At 37.5% G+C, this 21,760-nt stretch overlaps 1 protein-coding gene across 3 annotated transcripts in view; it reads left to right on the plus strand.

The window, feature by feature from the left end:
* The window catches only part of LOC111574009 (DEP domain-containing mTOR-interacting protein), a 70,032-nt gene that overhangs the window by 36,757 nt on the left and 11,515 nt on the right, over positions 1–21,760 (plus strand). For all 3 annotated transcript variants that reach the window (XR_008602723.1, XR_008602722.1, XM_023278385.3), the window contains exons 8-10: positions 2,003–2,073; positions 2,379–2,483; positions 9,968–10,084. Coding sequence is in view for 1 of the 3 variants with exons in the window: in XM_023278385.3 (XP_023134153.2) it covers positions 2,003–2,073; positions 2,379–2,483; positions 9,968–10,084 (293 nt within the window). In the remaining 2 variants the exon portion in view is untranslated. The remainder of the gene's footprint in view (positions 1–2,002; positions 2,074–2,378; positions 2,484–9,967; positions 10,085–21,760) is intronic.

Below are 21,760 nucleotides of genomic sequence, written 5' to 3' on the forward strand. Positions count from 1 at the left end.
AAACGACAGAAAATGAAGCATTAAATAGAAGTTGCCTTCCATATCTGATCAGATCAGATAGACTCTAAAAATGTCCAGATCAAAAGGATAAAACTTTTGTCTCACTTCACTTCCTTGTCCTTACCGGATTAGAGTAAAGCGCTACACCAAGAATAATTTTCAGTACACACAGTTTAGAGTCCACAGAGCCTTTATATAGAGTCCAACTAACGCTGGATGTTTTGAGCCAATAGTGATCTTGGGAAGGAAAAAAATACAGAAATTTATTAGCTAATATTCTTTATATATATGTAGTATAGAGTTAAATCACTTCAGCACATTTAAAAATTAATTATATTTCCAGCAATGCGTTTTACCACTTGACTCCCCATCACTGTTGGCTCAGCTACATGTACTGCAGACAGAGCTGAGAGTATTGAAAATAGTGGAGTCTGCAGGCAGCTATATTAAAACCACATTTCTAAATTAGCACAAGCATCTTTTTATGCATTATGTTTAACTAAAAAACACCCACAGTGTTTTCTTATTGTCATGTAGCAGATAATGTATATGCTAGTCCTGATATTTTTGTGACATGCTTCTACTTTATGATGAATTCTCTCATGTTTGAAATTGGATTTCCGCATTTTAAGCCATTGTCTGTGTTTTGTTTAACATTCTCTCTGGATTTAAAGACGTTGTTTTCTGTCCACATCGCATATTTTAGTATAAATACTAAACAACTGTTGAATTATTTACCTCTGTGTGCACACAAGCGTCGCAATATACATATTCACTTTATGTTTCATGTTTTTGAATCATTTAATATGCTTGGTTCTGGGTTAGTTAACAAAAGTGCCTCATTTTAAAGGTTTGTTCATGAACTGAACATAAATGTGTAATTAAAACAAAAAAAACCTTGAAACTCCCCAGTCCCCCTTCACATTCTCGTTGGGTCCGTGAGGTGCTTTAGAACGTGAAGCTTGAAAGACTCGGGTTTGCACTGAGAGGCTCGGTGAAATCATTTCATGTTACTTGGGATCCTTTTCTGAACTATATACATTCCCTAGATTTTTCCTCTGAGCTGGTAGATTGATACGTGTAATTATTTACTTATTTTTTTGGTATTTATTTTATATAATATCATTTGTCTTATCCCCCTTCTTTGTTTTCTTTATTTAACTTTTCTTTATTTACCTTATTTATTTTTAAATCTATTTATTTACTTATTTTCTAGTATAGAATTGTTCTTTTTCATCAATTTTTATTTTTTTTTTTTATTTATTTATTATTTGTGTGTGTGTGTGTTCTGAGTGTTTGGCCTGGCAGTGGGTGGGTGGGCAGGGTGCTGACATTCAGATGTTTTTTCTATAGTTTTATACCTTGTGTCTGTGTAAAATGTTCAAAATGTTCTATAAATAACATTGGAAAAACAAAAGAATTGGACTCAAAATCCAAAGCTGCATTCAAATGTCTTCATTTCCATGTTATATAATCACACTCGCTCTAGAAAACTGCATTCTTTGCTCTGAAGCCTGGAAGATGTTCAGACATTCTCAGCGCATGTTTTTCTTTAGGTTGTTGCTGTAGGCTTGGTATGTTTTAGGGGTGTATTCAAGCATTCATGGTACATGTCACCCTTTGTTGTCTAGATTGGCAGTTTTTCAATTATGTGCATGAAAGGAATGTTTCTGAAATAATTTTTGAGGCACAAAACTCCAGTTGTTCCCTGTGCAGAGTCATGTTAAAGTGAGTAATGTTAGGGGAAGTTGGAGGAGGGGAAGGAAAGCTATACTGTTTCAGGAAGCAGCGAGCCTCCAGGCACTGTTAGCAATTTCTACACACACATGCACTTCTTTTTCATCAAATATAGGAAAAAAAAACTCTATAACCCAAAATGTTCCATCTTTATTTCAGTGTATATGCTCATGCCTGATTGCAAACGTGTAGTGTAAATAGTTTTGTCTCACTGTCACGGTAGCAGAAATCATTTTGTGTTGTGTTGTTGTGTGTTTCTCAACAGTTCTCAAGAGACAAGTGAGTCCAGAGGAGCTGCAGACACCAGGAGGACCTTTTATAAAGAAGACATTCACAGTAGGACGCACAAACACACACACACAGAGCACAGATACAATCACACATCTGTCTCTCACACACAAACATGTGGATTCATGAGAAAAGCCCCTCGAGTCATGTGCGTTGGCATGTGGCACAGACACACACATACTCACATGCCACATCACTTTGCACATGACAGAAATAAAAATTAAAATGTGCATGCGGTCATTTACAGACAAGCCACATGGAATCCTGTCACTTTGGGAACAGTTTATAGCATAAAACGTGATTAAAAGCAGTCAGATATGGTGTTAATATTGTGTGTTGCTGTTGTTGCTCAGATCGTTGGTGATGCTGTAGGTTGGGGCTTCGTGGTGCGAGGCAGCAAACCCTGTCACATCCAGGCCGTGGACCCTGGTGGACCTGCAGCTGCTGCTGGCATGAAGGTAAGACCAGGAGAGATGTACGGAGTCCTGAAAGCCTCCATCTGTTCCTCCCTGGAGTAAAGAGATGAACAACAAAAAGAGGGTAGATGTCAGCACTTGTAGCAAACATGCTCTGATACAGCGTGAAGGTTGGATGAAGGGAGGCGTGGAGGTCAGGACAGAGAGGAACAGTGGTTACATAAAGCACAGCAGACACCATGGACATGTAGTTTTTTGTATTATACTCCTAGTTTTTCCTGCAGAGAATACATTTTGGTTCACTGAACCATGATCTGTGTGAGGTAAAGAATACCATTGCACTAAATATTGATTGAAATGGTTCATAATGGAGTTCATAATAAGATATAAACAATGTTTTTTGGGGTTTTTTGGTTTCATTTTATATAATTAAACATACTCAAATTGAAACAGGAACATCAGTGGTGTTCCTGAGAAACAAACCAAACAGGAGGGTTCATTTTTTGTTTAGCCAATGGTCAGAACTAATCAGAAAATGCTTTGTAAAGTAGATTTCTGTCAAAAAGTTAGTTAACGCAAACTCATTGTCTTCACTGTATATCACCAACCTTTTTTGCATCACGGACTGGTTTCAAGCAAGACAATACACACACATATATATATATATATATATATATATATATACTTTCTCTTCTGTCTCAGCATTGAGTCGTTTGTTTTTTTTAATTAATTTTAATTTTGGCATGAAAACTGACAGCCAAGTCTGGGTTAACAAGCACAGACGGAAGTGATGGGAACATGGTTTAATCATTTTTCAAAGTAAAACACCCTGCAGACTCTGCTGGAAATAAAATAAAAACTTAAGTAATACAATAAAAACATTTTTATTCTTTCTGCCCGGTGATGGGAGACTGCTGTTGTATATGGACCAGTCATGCGTAGTCAAGTATAGTCACCCCTCAAAGAGCTATTGTGAGCCGGGGGAAACCCTGATACTACTTGCTATCCTGCTTGGAGTCATATTGGAGGATGTGTTCCATTTATGTTAATGGAAAGTTGGCATCCTTGTAGTATGGTAGCCATGTGGGCAGTTCAGAAATGGAAGGCCATGGAATGATGAAATCTACGTCACTCAGATGCTTATGGACTCTGATGGATATGGAAAGTATAACTCTAACCTTACAGAAGTGTGGACGCAGAGGAGATCACAGCATCCAAAAGCAAAGATTCTGATTGAGAAGTGTGTATAAAATGCATTATATGAAAGGAAATTAACAAAGAGGTGAAACAGAGTTTCAGAATCCAGTCTGGAATGATGTCGTGATCTTCCTTTGTCATTTTCATTTCAGTACAAAAATCGTTTTATGTTATAACTATGTTTGCTACATACGTATTTGTTCAAAGTTCTCTAGTTGTCAGCTTCATTACAGAATCCTCTGCTTCTAAGCAATGAAAATTCTTAAAAATAGTGACTACATGTGATCTGTTGAATGCTACAACTGGAGAAATTTGCATGTAACTTAATTACTCTCTGTAACTGTTGACCTGGGAAGCAGGGAAGGGAGGTCTTATTTAATTCTGAGGGACTGAGACTCTGCTCATCAGTCATTTTAACAGTGTGTTTCTATTTAAAAGGAATTTTTATTTAAGTATATGGTCTGTGAGTGATGCGTTAGACAACACTAGCAGAGAGGAATTGGAAAATAACAGAGAGAAGAGTTCAGGGAGGCTTGTTTTAGCTTCAGCCTGCAGCAGGAGGAAGGTCAAGAGCAGCAAAAGTGTTGTCAAAGTGAAAAAAAATCAAGGAGGAGGAAAGTGGGGTAGCGGTGGCTGCAGCCACAGCTGGCATGAAGGTATGTCAACAGAGTGGCAGCAAGGAATCCTGGGAATGCAGAGCAAAGGGACTTTAACCACAACATGAAGAGCAGAGGAGGGAGAGGAGAGAGCACTGACTGAATGGAAAACAAACAGTAGGAGACAGAAAAATGAGAATAACTGGAAGGAAAGAAAAAAAAAGCAAGGACATAATTTGAAGTCTTGGTTGGAAGTCATGTTATGAAAATGTCAACTTTTGAAGAATGAATGAAAACTCATTACTTCTGCGGGGACAGCCACAAATGATACAGTAATTGTAGGAATATTTCCTCAGGCGCTGAGAAAGCTGGCTCAGTGTATTATTTATGAATTGTCCGTCTCAGTATTTTAGGTTTTTTTCTCCCAAGAACTGAAGTTACTGCAATTTTATGTAACTGCAGTGATCAAAGTGACCATGTAATGTTCAATTTGAGGCAGAAAATTGTTGTTTTCCTCACAGTGGCAGCAAAACTGAGTCATGTAAAACTAAGAAAATGGGATGTTGGAGAGAAGACAAATGAGCTGAAGAGTGAGGAGTGTGGAAGATGAGGAAAGAGACGTAAAGGAGCTCGAGTATAAGTCCTGAAAGAGGAAATGGCCTGTGGAAATATCACTTCTGCTTTGGTTACTGTTTATTACCATGGAAACACATATCATAGTCAAAGTCAGTCGTAAAGGCCTCCACGCTCATAAAGTGTGTGTTTTATGTCTTTGTGTGTGTTGGACTGATTGACTGACTGACGGATTGATATTTAGTTTTATTGTTTGTTGTTTCGATGAAGATTTAACTCAATTGTTTTGTATGCAGAACAAAGTTTAGAACCACTAATCCTATAAAAACTGAGCCCGGAGCAGAATATTAAGTTAGATATATCCGATTTTCTTGGTTTTATCGCAGTAGATTAAATTCCTAGTGTGCAGCAGCGTGTGCAACGGCTTCACCACTTTATTTGTGAGGAGTTAATTGCATTTCCTGGAAGGTTGCTGTAGTTCCACCTCACCTGAGTGGTTTTATTGATGTCTAATGAGACACAATATAGGAGAGGGATTGCAGTGCTGTGAGGTGTTGGCACTGCAGTCCAGGTAAAAGGCCGAAGGAGAAAAAAAAACACCCACTGAACTGAGATTGCAGGCAGGCTCTTCTCATGTCTCGTCATATACACATGCATCTCTGTCTTTCTGAGTCTTTTTCCATCACACACATCAGCATTGTCCTAATGGATCTGAGCACTTATATAACTGTCCAGTGCATCACTCTTAGAGCCACTTCTAATGGACTTTAAACGCAGCAGGTAGAGCATCGTGTCTGTTTGTCTCACTTTGTGTCCATTTGTGCCTCCTGTGCTGTGCTGCATGTTTCCACACCATTATGTGTGTGTACAGAACAATGAGTTGTATTGTAGTATTTGTACCCCTTGAATAAGGGGTTTGTTTACCTCAAATGAAAGCATTTATATCCAGATTTTAACGTTTTAAGACAGATATGATAAATGTCAGGGACATGGGTGTCCAGTAATTGTAGCAGATTGTAACCTTCAAAAAATCCTACAAGACATCTAATCTGTGATATATGAAACATGTATTACATTTAAGCAGCTGTTACTGTCTTAATTATGCTCACCAGTTCAGAAAAGCGAAAATCCATGCATCCATTATCTATACACCGCTTAATCCTCATTAGGGTCACAGGGGGGCTGGAGTCTATCCCAGCTGACTGAGGGTGAAGGCAGGGGACACCCTGGACAGGTCACCAGTCTGTCACAGGGCTACATATAGAGATGAACAATCACACTCATATTCACACCCACTAACAATTTAGAATTACCAATTAACCTCAGCATGTTTTTGGACTGGGAGGCAGCCGGAATACCCGGAGAAAACCCACGCATGCACAGGGAGAACATGTAAACTCCATGCAGGAAGATCCCAGGTTGGGATGTGAACAGGGGATCTTCCAGCTGCAAGGTAGCGGGGCTAACCACCAAGCCACTGTGCAGCACAAAAGCGAAAATGTTCTTATCTTACAGTATAGACACTCTCTTAAAGGATTAGTTTGACATTTTTCCTCTTATGCACTGGTTCAGAGTCTCCTGCAGTTTTGATGCCATTGTGATGTTGCCAGGCAACCAGTGAACTCCTGGAAGTCACTGCTGCTGACCAGGAGATATATTTACATTTCATTTTATATAATGAATTAAACAAAGAAGATAAATGTTAGTCAGTGAGCAGATACAGTGATCATGACACCTGATTGTAGTCATTGACATTGGATGATCATTTGGATTTTGCACGCTTGATGTCTAGTCTTAACTTCAGTGTGCATTGAGTTGTTTTTGGGCATTTTTGCTTTTATTTTTGACAATAACAGTGGAAAGAAGGACGAGAAATGCAAGAGAGTCCAGGGAATGTAAAGCAACAAATAGTCCCTGGCAAGGATTCGCACCAGAGATCTGCTGCTCAGGAAACATGTGCCCACATAGTAACCATTTGGCTATCGGGTTGCCACGTATGAGCATATTTTAATGTTAATGGAGTAGTTATTTGCATTTTGTGGAGACTCTAATCTTGACTGACTGTGCTGTTATATAAAACTAAATTTTACTGGAGAAACGGCTGAGCATAAAGTCTGCATTTTTCCAACAATCAATGGTACAGGTGTTTTTTCTTACTTTGAATGAAGACTAGAATTGCAGAATTTTTGTCATCGCTTTTAAAGATGCAATCATTGTGATTGACGAAACTTGACTAGAACTTCCATGTTTTGGTTTGCTGAGTAGTCGAATGAGAGCACAGGAGTCATACGTTGAATAAAAATGTAGTCAGGTTAGGAGATGCTGGCAGATTTTAAATTTTTTGCTCATTTCATGCTTAATTATTACTCAGTATTCAACAAACACTGATTTACTCTCTATATATCATCTATCTGCACTGTACGTTATTGATTCTTTGAGTTTTTTCGACCCTCAGCGGACATAAATCCAAACATGGCCTCAGGTTGTCCGTCGCCTGACTAGATTTTGTAAAGAACCTCTACACTGCACACAGCTGCACGTTGAATGTCTCAGTACGGCCTCTTTACATGTGCTGTATATTCTCCCCGTACCTCGTCTCTTTATGCCTGTTGCTGTTTCTTTCCCTTTTTCTCTGCGTGAAACTGATTTTAACCCCATCAGTGCAAGGAGCCATTCAGTCGAGCTGGGCCTCAGCCAAGACCAACAACCCCACAGCCTGAAAGAAGAGAAGGCAGAGAAAGAGGGGGAGGTGTTGGTGGAGAGTTAAAGAGGTTGAAAGGAAAAGATGAACGGAACCAATAGAAATGGAAAAAAAGACTATGTGCATAAGTACATTAACCAGAGGAGTTGACTTTGCAAGCAGAGGCTGCAGGAGTTTATGTATTTGAGTCTGAAATTCCTCTGCAGCACAGGATTAACAGTCTGTGCTTTTTTCCTCCTTCCCTCTATCACTCTTAATCTCTCTTTCCCCTTATTTCCTCGGCCTACTTTGAGCTTGGCTTTGCTTAAACATTTTTGGAGCACCGGAAAAACATTTAGCAGCAATTGCTGTAAACATAATCCAAAATAGCAGCTTCTGTCTCCACTTTTCTGTGTGACGCTGCTCCCTGTCAGATGACCCTGTATGTTTCCTGAGCGTTGGTTCCCTGAAACATCTGCAAAAGCTTTTCCTCCATCGTCGTTCACCTGTCTACGTCTGCTCTTTGTTCAGTTACAGGCTGCATAAATATCAGAACAATTAGGTGCTTTTGTTCCTCGTTTTTCTGGTGTCCTGCAGAGCTTTTGGAAAACGTGTTTCCGAGCCAGTCAATGGAGCCGTGCAAAGCTCGCAAAAAAACCACAGCAGAAGCATCGTGTTGCAAGAACAGCAGCTCAAAGGTAGCTTGGACAAGAAGTCTTATTTGTATCTGCAACAGTTGGAGCAGCGATTAAGTGACGATAAGGGAGCAGCGTTGAGGCGTGGCGGGGGAGTGATTGGAACGTGGATGTCAGCTCGTACCCGGTGTTAGTCGGGTCAGATTCCATTTTATGTCAGTTAGCGCTATCCCTGTTTACTGCTATGACTGTGCGGGTCTGTTTTTAAAGAGGAACGCAAAATGAAAAGCTGACAAAGTGCTCCTTTGTGGAAGATCGGTACTGTTGTCAGGTTTTGCTGTGACTTACCAGAGCTGTTGTGCCGTTTTTTTGGTTACCTCTGATGCAATTTTTAAGCTGTGTGGCAAGTTTTCATACATTAGACAATTATAAATGATGGCACAATCAAATGTCAGACTGACTTTATGAATAATCCATAAAGTATTCATATCTTTCGTCATTTATTAACAGGTTAGTACTCCAATCTTGAGGATTATGTTCATTTTTTTATTATGTGGCAAATATTAAGCCAATATTTAAGCATATTGTAAATGAATGACTTCAGCATTGATGGATTAACAGTGATGAATGAGGTAATTGAGCATAAATATAGGCTTAAAAAAAGATAGAAGGGATTTTATTTCATTATTGTTGCCTTATTTCTTTGCAAAAATAATTATATTTTGCTACTATTTCATCTTTACTGGGAAAAAACAACTGAATTCACAGGTACCAGCAACCTTTAAGGTGGAATGCTTTCTTACATGTTGCTCTGTGCTTAAGTTCACATCATAAATCATTTAATGCACCTTAAATGTCATCCAGACAACTTTGACTGTTTATATTTATTGACCTTCTTGTTTATCGGTGATGACTGGATCCTCTAGTGCTTCTAAAAACAGATATAGATTTCAGATTTTGCTAATTTTGAGACAGAAAAGTTTGACAGAAGACATCCGTCAAAAAAAAATTGTCAGCTATCAAGCAACAAAGTATGATAATCAGATTATCCAGTGGATTGCATTCTAGCTCATTAGTTCAACAGTTATTTTCTTGATTTATAATTTCTATGTAAATGGTCAGAAAATAATGAAAAATGGCTGAGAAATTTTCTGCTGGCCAGGTTTATCTATTAAGATAATTAGTTTAATGTAATGTCAGAACTTTCATTTCATATTAAACTTGAATCAGAAAAAATTTCTGAATGCATTTTTTTCCTGAGAAATGACAGTTATTTAATTACCAAAACTGTCCAACTGTTGCATCTCTAGACTTTGAACTGTAGTTAAAGTTTTAAATGATGTGAGGTAGTTTAGAACTTATTGGATCAATTTCACAAAATTCTTATTCCCACTTTACAATGAGGAAATCCATCCAGCATTTTGACACTGAGATCGACAATAAATTTAGTTTCTGTGTGATAAAGTGTTGCACGCTGTAATTACTAATGGCAGCATGAAAGCACAGAATGTCTCAAGGACAGTCAATAAAAATGACTCAATAGTAGATTTTTCAAGGAGTACTGCAATAGTTATCTATTTATACTAACCTTTTGTGGGCTTGAATGGTGGCTCTGAAGGGGCAAGCTGGTTTTTGCAGCAGTAAACCAGAATTTACATTTATAATACAGCTTTAAAACAAGGCAAGAATTGACTTGTGAACCATATGCTGCATTTAAAAGTATGTTTCTTTATCTCCCTCTTCTTCAGGTCACTGTATGCTTTTAGGATCTACTCCCACCTCTTTTTTAGTCCATTATAACCACTATATTCCAATCATATCTGCTCTCTGTCCGTCTTTCCCCAGGTTTGTCAGTTCGTGGTGTCGGTGAATGGACTGAACGTTCTCTGTCAGGACTACCGGACCGTCAGCAGCCTGATCCTGAACGGACCGAGGACAATCGTCATGGAAGTGATGGAGGAGGTATAAGTTTAGTAAGAGCTGCTGGAGAAAAAGCTCCTAAAAACAGTAGTGTAGTAATAACGTGGGGACTAGAAGGTTTCATACTTAACCTTTAAACCACATCAGCAGATGGATGGCTTGAACTCACTCTCTGTTTGGAGATGGTGGATGAATAAAACACGTTAGAGAATGAGTGTATTCAAGGCGAGTAAATGATTCAACGCTCGGAGGGAACATCCAGGTTGTTCGAGATTTTGTTTTTCTTTGAATTTAAAGGCACAAATGTGGGAAAGTGCAAGAGCCAGCACTTCCACAGACAGATCCTGCAAAGACTCGCAGTCTAAATGAGAGCGTCCCAGACTTCATGAATGGGGAAGAAAAACTGCAGTTTGTGTTTGAACTGAATCATGAGAGTGTTGAAAGGATGTCGGAGGATGTGAAGCTAAATTTTCGTCATTAGAAACCTGGAGATTGACAAGTGAAACTGTGCGAATTGGGAGGAGTATTTCATGGACACATCTAGCCACGTTTGATCCTGGTGGTTCCACGCTGCCCTCTTCTGGGAAGAACAGGAAGACACAGGGAGACTCGCTTTGCTTCATAGATTCTTTGGTTTCGAGGTATTTCGGTGTTTGTTTCCCTGTTTGAAGATCCTCCGTATTAAATGGAAAACAGAATTCTACCCCTTGCCTGTTAAAAAAAAAAACAAAAAACAAAAAAAAACCAAAAACGAACTAAATTGAAGCTGAGGTAGATTTTTGTTCAGCTTCCAGGAGAGTTTACAATGAAAAAACTGTACGTATAGAAGACAAACTTTTACATATGACACGGTAAAGAAGCCCTGCTTTAGAAAATGTTGTTTAATGGGTGAATTCTCATTAGAAGATCTTGTGAACAACTTAAGTCTATTAAAAAATCTTGTTTTTTCTAAGAGGAAATCTGATATACAGAGTAAGAACTCATTATTTGTAAGAGTTTAACAGAATAACTCAGACAGTAAAATATTCCTTTAGTTGCTCTTATCGGAAAGTCTTTCTTAGAAATGCTGCATTCCTTGCTTGAAAAAAAAAACAAAACAACACAAAAATGCAATATAATATGTGTTCTTTGGTTTCAGGGTATTTCAGTGTTGAGGAACCAACACAAAAATTCTACTCCTTTGCCTGTAAAAACCCCAAATAGAAACTAAACTGAAGCTGAGGTAGATTTATGCTTAGCTGCTAGAAGGGTATCAGCAATGAAAATAAAGTGAAAAACTATATTATTAGGCACAATGTATATAGTAAAAACTTACATACAGGCAAAATGAAGAAGCCCTACTTTTAAAAAATGGTGTTTGATGGGTGAAGTCTCATTAGAAGATCTTGTAAACAACTTAAATCTTTAAAAAGTCTTGTTTTTTCTAAGAGGTAACCTGACATAGAGACCAGAAACCTCAAAAATGACACAAGATGTTGCTATTTGTAAGAGGTTTAAAATTATAACTCTGATAGTAAATTTTGCGTGTTAAACTTTCTCTTTGGATGCTTTTATTAGAACTTCTTAGAAATGCTGCATTTCTTGCTTTAAAAAAAAACAAAAAAAAAAAAAAAAACACAAAAATACACTCAATGTGTTCCATACCAGCGGCAAAGTCCTGCAATATAGTTAAAGTTGTGTTTTACCAAACAGCCTTATTGAAAAACTTTAAGCAGCAAAAAGCTGATTTTGTTGACCTTTTACTATTGATTTAGGCTTGAGATGAATATTAAAGATTAAAATGACTGCATAAGCACTTAATTGACAAAAGCACTTGAGTGACAAAAGTTTTCCTTTCTGGAATTAAAGCAGATTTAATATGTAGAATGTAGATGTACATACATATACTGTATATATAACTTGTGAATTACAATCCGACTTCCCTAATTTGAGACTAATGAAGAAGAACCTTCTGCTTGCCTCCCAACCTCCCTTTATTCTTCATTATCTATGTGAGATAGTGTGTTAGAGAATCGCATGTGTTATTACACATTCAGTATATTTACAGAAAGAGGAAAATTGTGCAGCAAAGTCAAAACTCTATGGAAGTAAAGACTTTCCAGATGGACAAAATCATTTTGAGGAGATTAAAAATGTCAAAATGTGTACCTGTGTTTCTTCTTTTTTATTTATAATGGCAGCAAATAACAGCTGCAGGGTTAGGGTTAGTGTGCAGTCATTAAATCAGTTTAATTAGAGAGATCAGTTCGTTAAAAATCACAACAAAAACATACTTGCTCACTTACCTCTACTGGTGTCCAGAAATAGTTTTTACCTTTATTTGTCCAGGATTTCACAGTCTCAGTGTCCATCTTATTATAAAGTAGATGGAAAACAAGATTATTTTGGTTATCATAGAAAAAAAAGAAAATCAGTTTAAAATGTTTAAAATTTCTATGGAGAAATACCTCCTGCTGCAGCCTTTGTTCATGTTATAACCCTGTAAATGCTGTGAGCACCTCAAACTAAATTTAACTGTGTGATTTTCTGGATTCAAGTAAAGGTAAATGAGAAATATTTTTAATTTAAAATGCTTCACAGTTTTAATGAAATTACTCTTTAAAGGAAGTTGCTGCTTAGATTAACTCGAAGTTAACCAGATTAGAGCAGGCTTAAAGTTATGTTTTTAGACTCTGTCATCATGTGCTTAGACATACTAGCATGAACAGATTATATTTGAAACTGCATTTTATTAAAAAGAGGAGCATGGATAAAGGATTCTCATATTATTCATCCAGTATGTGTTTGTAATCCTGAGTAACACTTGTTTACTTGTTCGTTTAAGCCAAAACTCCACTGCCTGTTTAACTGGATATACAGTTAGTTTAGTCCTGAAGTGAAATTATTACTGAAACTTTAAACATAGATGCAGTAAACTGAGCGTTTCTACTCAAACTGAAAATACCGTAAATACACCAAGTCTTTATTGCCAACAGTAGAATTGATTTGTCACAGTAAACTGCCTCCTAATGTGTCCTAAGTGAGTTTATTGGTGGACATTTTCTAGTTTTTCCTCAGTATGTGTAGATTTTGTGGGCAGATAAATGCATGGGTGCTGTAAATATGTGCTTATGTAGCTTTATCTTCTAATCCAAAGCACTTGTTCAGTGTGTTGATTAGTTGAACTGAGTTATCTGACAAATCATTTCAGACGTAAAGTAGATTTGGGCGATTTAAACATTTCCACATGCGTTCTGCACGTTACCTGAGGGGTGTACTAGGAAGCAAGGTTCAATATAGCCGGGCTTTCTTTGCGTTAGCTGGATCAACTAAACCTAAAACCGAGAGATAATGGAAATCAAGACGATGGTTGTCAACTTTCTTTGTTCGTCCAGGTTTAATTAACAAGTGTGCACTCCAAGAAGGAGGCATCATTTAACTCTTCTTTCGCACTAAATAAACACTTGTAATAGAGAGCTATAAAGAATATAAAAGCTTTATTACAACAAAAAGCAACACTGTTACTTTTATCAAGTCAAGAAAGAAATGCAAATTGTTAATTATGTAAGTTGACATGAACCTAATTATTTTACCTCTCAGTGCTTGCTGCTTATTTCTAATGACAGCAGCAATTAGAGCACTTAAACATTAAAATAATGCATTTAAACATGATCCACAAGTGTCCTACACAGAAGGAAATGGTTAAACCACCTTAGTTTTTGGCCAAATCAAATTGAAATTATTGGTGATTTAATATTTCCATAATTAGTACCGCAAGACTCATCAAATTTCTAATCTATTAGCTGTAGTAGCAGCAATGTAAAATGGACTTTGCAGCCAATCAGAACCAAGCATTAAAACTTTTTTGCACATTTTCTGCATTACTGAGTAATCGAGCAACACAGATCTTGAGCTGCATTTAAGCACTGAACCACTTTATGATTAGTTATCTTCAGAAGTTCTTACTAAATAATAGCAGAAAATTGACTTTTTTTAAAAAAATAAGTTGCATTTTCTGCATCAGCGACTGAATCCCTCTCTGTTCCCATGGCGACACAACTACAGAACTGCATAGCTTTGTCAAGTGGTGTTACTAACATGCAGCTCAACAGGTTTGCATGTATAATGTATTTTATCTATGTCACATACAGAATATTGTCTGAAAAACAAAGGATTGTGCTTCTTACAGCTGATTTATATCCAAAATTCTGAAAATAATCATCTGAAAGAAGTTAAGCTGTGCAGCATCAGTTACCATGGCGATATAGCAGGTTCAAGGAAGCCACCTGATTTTAAAATTTTAGATTTTTGTCGCTAACTCTTTAATTCCTAGTACACCTCCCAGGAGAAAGGTAACAGAACACAACTTCCTCGAGTGTATAAATCAAGGTTGTGAAACTGTTCTAGAATATTTTCTAATATCCTCTGGTTGACTCTGATAAGCTTTTGTTTCAAGTTTCTGATCTCAAGAGTCCGCTCATGTTGTTACATGGATGATGCCATACAATATACTGTTAATACTGTGTTGAAAGATTTATCATGTATGAAGAAAAGATACAGATTTGTAATTGCGCTGCAATACTTTACTCATACGTTTTGTTAAATTTCTCCATGCAGGCATTCAGCATATTTCAACAGAAGTTAGAACACACATAGAACACACATTTTTTTCATAAATAGAGATGTCATTAAGCTTTAACATGTTTTTTCTTTAATTAAAACTCATCTGTTAGCAGTTTTCAGCTCAGTATTTGTGCCAGGTTAAAGGCTTATGGTTCTGATAAAGGGGATGTCGTGTGTTTGTCTGATGGCAGTTTGTAAAGTCGGGGGAAGAGTTCAGGATGTTCCCATTCGGGTTTAGGGAAACAGAAATATGCAGTGTGTATATTAAACCCTTGAAGGGGTTCCTTGTGCTGGGTTGGCTGGAAACGGGTTCACTGACTGTTAAAGTGAAAGTTTTTGCCTTAACACCTTGTTTTTGCTGCTAATCACAGTTGGTGGTCACTCGATCGCCCGTTCTGTTCTCACCTCATGCTGACCGTGCTTCAGTTCTATTGACAATCAGTGTTTTTACCACCTTCAAACAGCACAGCAGTGGTTTGAAAAGCAATGATCCGACAGAATGTATTTCACCGCCGTCTTCTACTACTGTTCTCGGTTTTGTACTCGGACTTTAATGACTCATGTATGACTAAAGGGATTCTGTGGCTTCGTGTTCACCTCACGAGGCGTTCTCAGCAGGTACAGCCGTTTATTTTTCTCCGCTTTCTGAGATTGAATGTTGGGTTTCAAGACGATATAAGCTCGAACTACCGGTCTGTTTTTGACAGAAGCAGCTAAAGCCCATTACAATGTTCTAATGTATTAAAAAAGTTGATTAAGTGTTTAATAAACAAACTGATTCGACTGTGCTTGTGGTTTCATCTTCAGAACTGCTAGAAGTCTTTGTATACTCTGACAGTAAGACCAAAATCTGACTTTTTAGCATCTTATCATATAAATATAATGCTATTACGTGCATCTTTTTTGTATGTTAAAACAATTTGAATAACACAACATCTACAAAAAATCCCTAAAAGATAGGCCTAGCTGAGCTACATTTACCACATTGTTCCTGTTTCCTGTAAATTTACTTTAACCTTCTGGACTCCAAGCAGTTTCTGAACTTCTCAATCCATGTTTTTCCTCACTGTGTGCTCATTTTTCACTGTAATATAAAGTCCTCTATGGAAACAGCACAACAATGACTACAAGTAGAGAGAGCTCAGAAATGTATTTTTAGCAGTATAATGCCATAAATCCTGCAAGTACAATAGACAATAGAGGTTAATTTCTTCATTTACATTGTCACAAAAATTGAAAAAAACCTGGAAGCAACATGTTCAACATTTTCCCCCCAAAATAGTAGCTCTTCGTGCTATAGATATTTCACTACTTGCATTTTTTAGCCTCTATAAACTTTTCATTTTCTGCACATAAACTCCACAATGATATTTCACCATGCTGAATGTATCTTTCAACACCTTGCTCCTCCGCATGCAGTTTTTGAGCCATTATTTTTTTAAAAATTTATTATAGTTTCTGCTCAAATCTATTTAATTTTCCGTTTAATCTTAGTAATTTGTCTCCATACTCTCATCCTGTTTGCACTAAGAAGGGCTGATTTTTGAGTTTTTTAACAGGATCTGGTGCAAGCGATTTATTTTTGACAAATTTTTTTCATGAGACAAGTAGAATAAAGTGACTTTGATGAAATGTTTTAAAATTGAAATGTGGTTCAGATGAAACCAAACATCACATGCCTCTGATAAGTGCAGTTAATGTCATTTAATTAAGTGTTTGTTTATTTTAAGACACGTTTCAAGCCTGCGTATGGTTTTTGTAGTTCAGAGTGTGAATGATCCAACATCTTAGGTACTGAGATTTTTTTACAGCACACAAAAAAGGTAGAATCGAGATCGAATCACAGTGGAGAGAAAAATAAAACACACAAAATAGACTCGCGATAAGCTAAGAAGCCCATTTACCAAAGTAGAACCTTGATTAAGCCACGTGATTTTAAAATATATGTAATAGAATTCTACAGGGCTATTAATTAAAGTGATAATGTAAACTTGATTAAACTTGTGTAAACTGAATTACACAATAATATAATTCTCCACATATGTATGTATTGAGTGAAAATGAAAGAATCCAATTTGCATTTTCATTTTCACATGTGCATATGGGCGTTCTGACTACTTTAAAATGAAAAACGAAAAGCTGTTTGACATTTAATTTCAGCCTCAGAACGGTGGCGGTTGGCCTGGTCCTGAATCCTCCTTGATGAACGGAGCAGGGCGGCACGTGTCTGGCAAATATTTAAATAATAATGACCAGACAGAAAATGTGTGAAATTTCACATCAAAACTTTCTGATTGGACCTCTGATGCACTACTAGTCTGCTACCACCAGGGGGTAGTGTTATACTGTACTCTGCAGTCTGTATGTGTTACACTTTTTCTCCTTGGCTCAGCTTTTTTAAACAGTTTTATGGATTTCCAATGAAGAAATGTACAAAATATAGATTTAAAAAAGCTGTTTGTGCAGCTTTGTCAGGTATGAAGTGAAAATACAGTTAACTAAGATGAATATTTGCACTATATGTGTGTGTGTGTGTGTGTGTGTGTGTGTGTGTGTGTGTGTGTGTGTGTGTGTGTGTGTGCGCGCATTCTTCTAGCATAGATTGCGATTTTCTGAAGTCTGTTGCAAATTTTCTCACATACACACCTGACCTGTTATGTTGTGTTATACATGATTATAGAGGTATATGTAGTAAATTTGAGGGTGTGAAGTTGCAGCAAAATGTGATAAATTTCAATGTAACAGCTGAAATATTCATTAGATCTGATATAGCAGATAAATCCTGTAATCATGTGAGTGGCAAAAAAAATGTATCAGTTTTTACCGATACAGGAGGTTTGCGATTATGTTTGCTCTCTATTTCTGATCTGACAGACAGATCTAATTATTATAATAATCCATATGAAATACAACCACCTCAAACTCACACTGACTGGACATTCATTTATCTGTCCTTTTCTTCACACGTCCATTGATTCACTTAGCCACCAACCTTTACTTCACCACTATCCATCCATTTGTCTGTCCATCCAATCTGCTGTGTTTGTGTTTGTGGTCAGTATACAGAGCAATACATACACAGGAAATTAAAAAACCACGGCACAGAAAGCTGAGAGCTGCTGAACTTGTCTGAATGATAAGATTAAAAGAAAGAGATCAGGGTATAACATTTAAGTATAACGTCGTTCCAGCAAATATAAAATGTGTTTATTTAACATTGTCAGTGAAAAGCAGGAGACTTGTGCAGTTTGCAGCGATTGTTTCTGTTTTAAATTCAGTTTCTGCGTTGGAGCAAATGTGCAGAAAACAGTAATGATGTTTTTGGAGGGGTGATGAGCATTTTTATTAGCAAATTTTGTTCTGTTCATGAGCCTTTGGAGAGAACTGTGTTGATACAACGTGATGTAGTTTCGTCGCATACAGAATCAGAGTCAGATTGCCAGAGTTAGGGGTCCAACTGGGGCCAACGCACTGAAAATGTAGGCGCTCCAAGAAGCTGGGGATGAAAGCATTCACCAAGTAGCATATATTACTGTATAAGATCATATTAAATCTTGAAAAGCCCAGTTGGTCCAATTAAAGTAACACCAATACAGGCGGCATGAGCCAAGATCAAGTAATTAATTCGCATAAAAAATCTCTCTTGTGACAGTGACAGCAGCCAAAATGTGAGAGTTAAGTAGAAATGTAAGAGACACTGAAAGCAGTTGGTTTGGGCTTTGGGTTCAAAGACGGAGAAAACACAATTTCTATCCTGCCTCGACTCTTCATATCCTGGATAAAAGTGATGAAAATTCTCTCAGAGCTGAACTGGACTTTATAAAGTGAATCATATCAAACATACAGACCTTGAAGTCTGCCTTTGAGTTTGACAAAAGTCTAGAAGAAATGTGTTTTTTTTATTGCCTCTGCTGGGATTATTTGTTGCAAAGCTCAAGAGGACCCTGTTCGGTTTGTTCTAGGATGCATTCTGACATAGATGTGACATGAACATCCTGTTTGTTGCTGTTTTACAGGTGTGAAGAGCACTTTATGGACCTGTTGTCCTTTAATTTCCCCTCCGCAGTCCTCTACTGGTACAGAATACCTTGAGGTTATTACTTACGCAATCTTCTAAAGATCAAAAAATCTGCCGAGCTTATCTTAACATACATCAAGTACTTTATCTTAATAAAAAGATATGGTTTCAGGCCGTTCTTCTACTTTTCATTTTGTCATTTGTTACATTATGACAGCCAATAATGTAATATCAGGGAAATTCACCAGAACAGTTTAATTAGCTTTTTGACTCAGAGTGCCAATAAGTGTGACTACTGCCTTGATTAAATAAAGGTTATCAGTGTTATCACGTGTGGGAAATAAGAATGAGTCTTTTGAATATTATTACCCAGAAAAAAGAAAAAGAGTTTAATGCAGTCGAAGAAAAAGAAACGTTTCCGTGCTCCATCAGGTTGATGGGCTGAATGCCTTTGAGGCATGATTACAGTGTTTTTAACTGAATTGTCTCCCGTCCTTCACTCCCCACGGGCAGAGAGCTCAGGACAAGTCACAGCAAGCAGAAATGTTAGCCAAATGCCAAATGCTTCTTGGGCTGTGGCTGCGAGCTCTGAGAATCTGGCCAGTTGCTCTGGCGAGAAGTCACCTTTTGCTCAAGCAGAAACTTATTTTAATAAGTAAATGGTGGAGCATGAAAACATGAATACTTTTGACACTGTAGGATGCAGACCATGAGTGGGAGAAATGTTAATTAAAGATTGTTTTTTTTTGGAAGCATTTCAGGGAAGATGCTGTTGATAATGCGTAAATTTTTCCACAGTAGGTTGCTTCATTAGTGCGTGCAAAGATTTTACCTGTATTTTGTTGCTATTCATAATATTACCCTTGGGACAATGGTTAGACTTGTGGACTTGGACCCAACTTATTTAGAACTTTTAACTTTCTGAACCTGATGAAATGCATGATTTTTTAAAAAACATTGCCCAAATTTCTCTATTTACTAGGGTCAGAAACTGTAAAAACCGAATGCATAGATAGATTTTCAACTCTCCAACAGCTCTTCAACAAAAATCAATCAAATCTAAACTTAAAATTTAGATTTCAAATCACTTTATTCTGATTGCCTCATTTAAAATTTCTCCAAAATTAAAGCTTTTGCACCAAATCACGTGTAAAAGCAACTGTGTCAGATGTGACAAAAGTTCTACAATTTTTCAGATGAACTGCAGGCAGTGTTTCCACAGAGCAGATATGAGACAACAAGGGAGACTGAGAGGAAAGTTAAACAGACTGGATCAAAAAAATAAACGCAGCATGGCTCAAAAACAGTACTATACAGAGGAGTAAGTTGTTGGAAGATACATTCAGCATGGTGAAACATCTGAAACATCTTATGGAGCACAACTGTGGGTACTTGGAAAAATGCTGAACATATTGATTCCAACTTTTTTTTTTCAAGTTCTGTAAAAGAAATAACCATGTTTTCTTTCAATTTTTTATGATTTGTAGCATTATACCTGCGTCATACTGCACAGAAAACATTTCTGAGTTCTATTTCTATTTATTTCCACTTCTACTCAGTGTTGTACAGTTTCCATAGAGTTGCAGGGCTTTTTATTGCAGTGAAAAATGAACCTACTATGAGTAAAAACGATCACAGGAACAAAGAAAAGCCCCATAACTGCTTGTAGTTAAGACGGTTGAACATGGCAGTAATTTAGAAGGTGTAGTTTCTACCATGTGTATCATCTTAGTCTGATGTGTTACCATGGCAACATTTATGCATTAGCACTAAACCCCAACTTCTTGCTAGTGTGGCTAAGAATGGCGACTGAAACAAGTTCACCATGGAGACGTCTTTATCAAACGCACCGCACATCTAACAAACAGCTTTGCACTTATCCAGCTGCCAGTTAAAACAAACAACAGCATTTTCTTGAATAAATCGCCTCCGTTCATGTGTTCCAGCGTGAAAAGCTGCATAATGCATCCCGACCTTAAGAGCTGTCATGTTAGCAGCGCTGTGAGCAGGGCAGGTCCTGGTACCAGATGACACCCTGGCTAATAACTGAGGCTAGTTGGACTAATCAGTAGGCTGCGGTCACTTCAGTCTGCTGCTGCCCTCATATTAACCTGCTGCTTGTTATTAACACCGAGCTCAAGAGCTGTCCAGCAGAGAACAGGTTGAAATTTACATCACGAGGTTTTTTTCCTTCGGCGTGTGTGAGTTCACGACTTCCTAAGTGTCAACTCTATTTGAACTTGTCTTCTGCTGGGGCTTATTAGTCAAGCAAACTGAGTTACTTGTGCTGGTTTAAATGCAGCTTATTGTGTGCGCCCTTGTGAGTGACACGGTGATCTGGGTTGTCTGTCATTGTGGAGGAGTGTTAAGCCTCCAGGCCTCAGGTTATCTCCTAAAAATGTGGGGCAGGGGGCTCCAGGTGGAAAGAGCGAAAAGTGAGGGAAGTCTGTAATATGAAGCGTGTTTGCTCTTTATACACTTTTGTCACCAGGTGTGAGAGAAAGTGGGAGCAAAGAATAAATTTTTTAATGTAAAAATCACATTATTGCATGCTGCAGCTTTTGAATTTGCGAGAATGTACACTTTTTAATTTGGTTAAATTTTTGAAGATGTGCAGCTTCTTCACAGTAATAATAACAGCATGAAATAAGCTGCTGCTGCTTTCTCGCTCGCTGCTGATTGAGTCCATCCGATTTGTCTTTCACCCGCTCGAAGCTTAAACACGCCGTCTTATAATCACAAATGAAGGGGCTTCCTGCTTCCTGGGAGAAATCCTCAGCCGTGCAGCAGATGATGCTTTCTCTGTTTGTCCAAGCAACAATGGCGGCTTGTTCCTAACAATTACAGCAAGGCAGAGGAAATACAAGAGACAGTGCTGCAGTGTGATCAGTTTTATTATTACATATGTTGGCTCAGTGCAAACAAGGAGTGTTAAACAGCAGGAGAATAAGTGTATATCTGCAAAAGACAGCAACAAAGTTGAGATTTATGTGGATTATCTGTGCAAAGGCTTCCAACAAATCATAGAGGCTTTTTAAAACTGTTTCATTTTCTAAAGAAACTGTGACAGACTGAGTGTAATTGACTATATAGATAAA

Source organism: Amphiprion ocellaris, chromosome 9 (assembly GCF_022539595.1).
Source record: "Amphiprion ocellaris isolate individual 3 ecotype Okinawa chromosome 9, ASM2253959v1, whole genome shotgun sequence".
Lineage (NCBI taxonomy): Eukaryota > Metazoa > Chordata > Actinopteri > Pomacentridae > Amphiprion > Amphiprion ocellaris.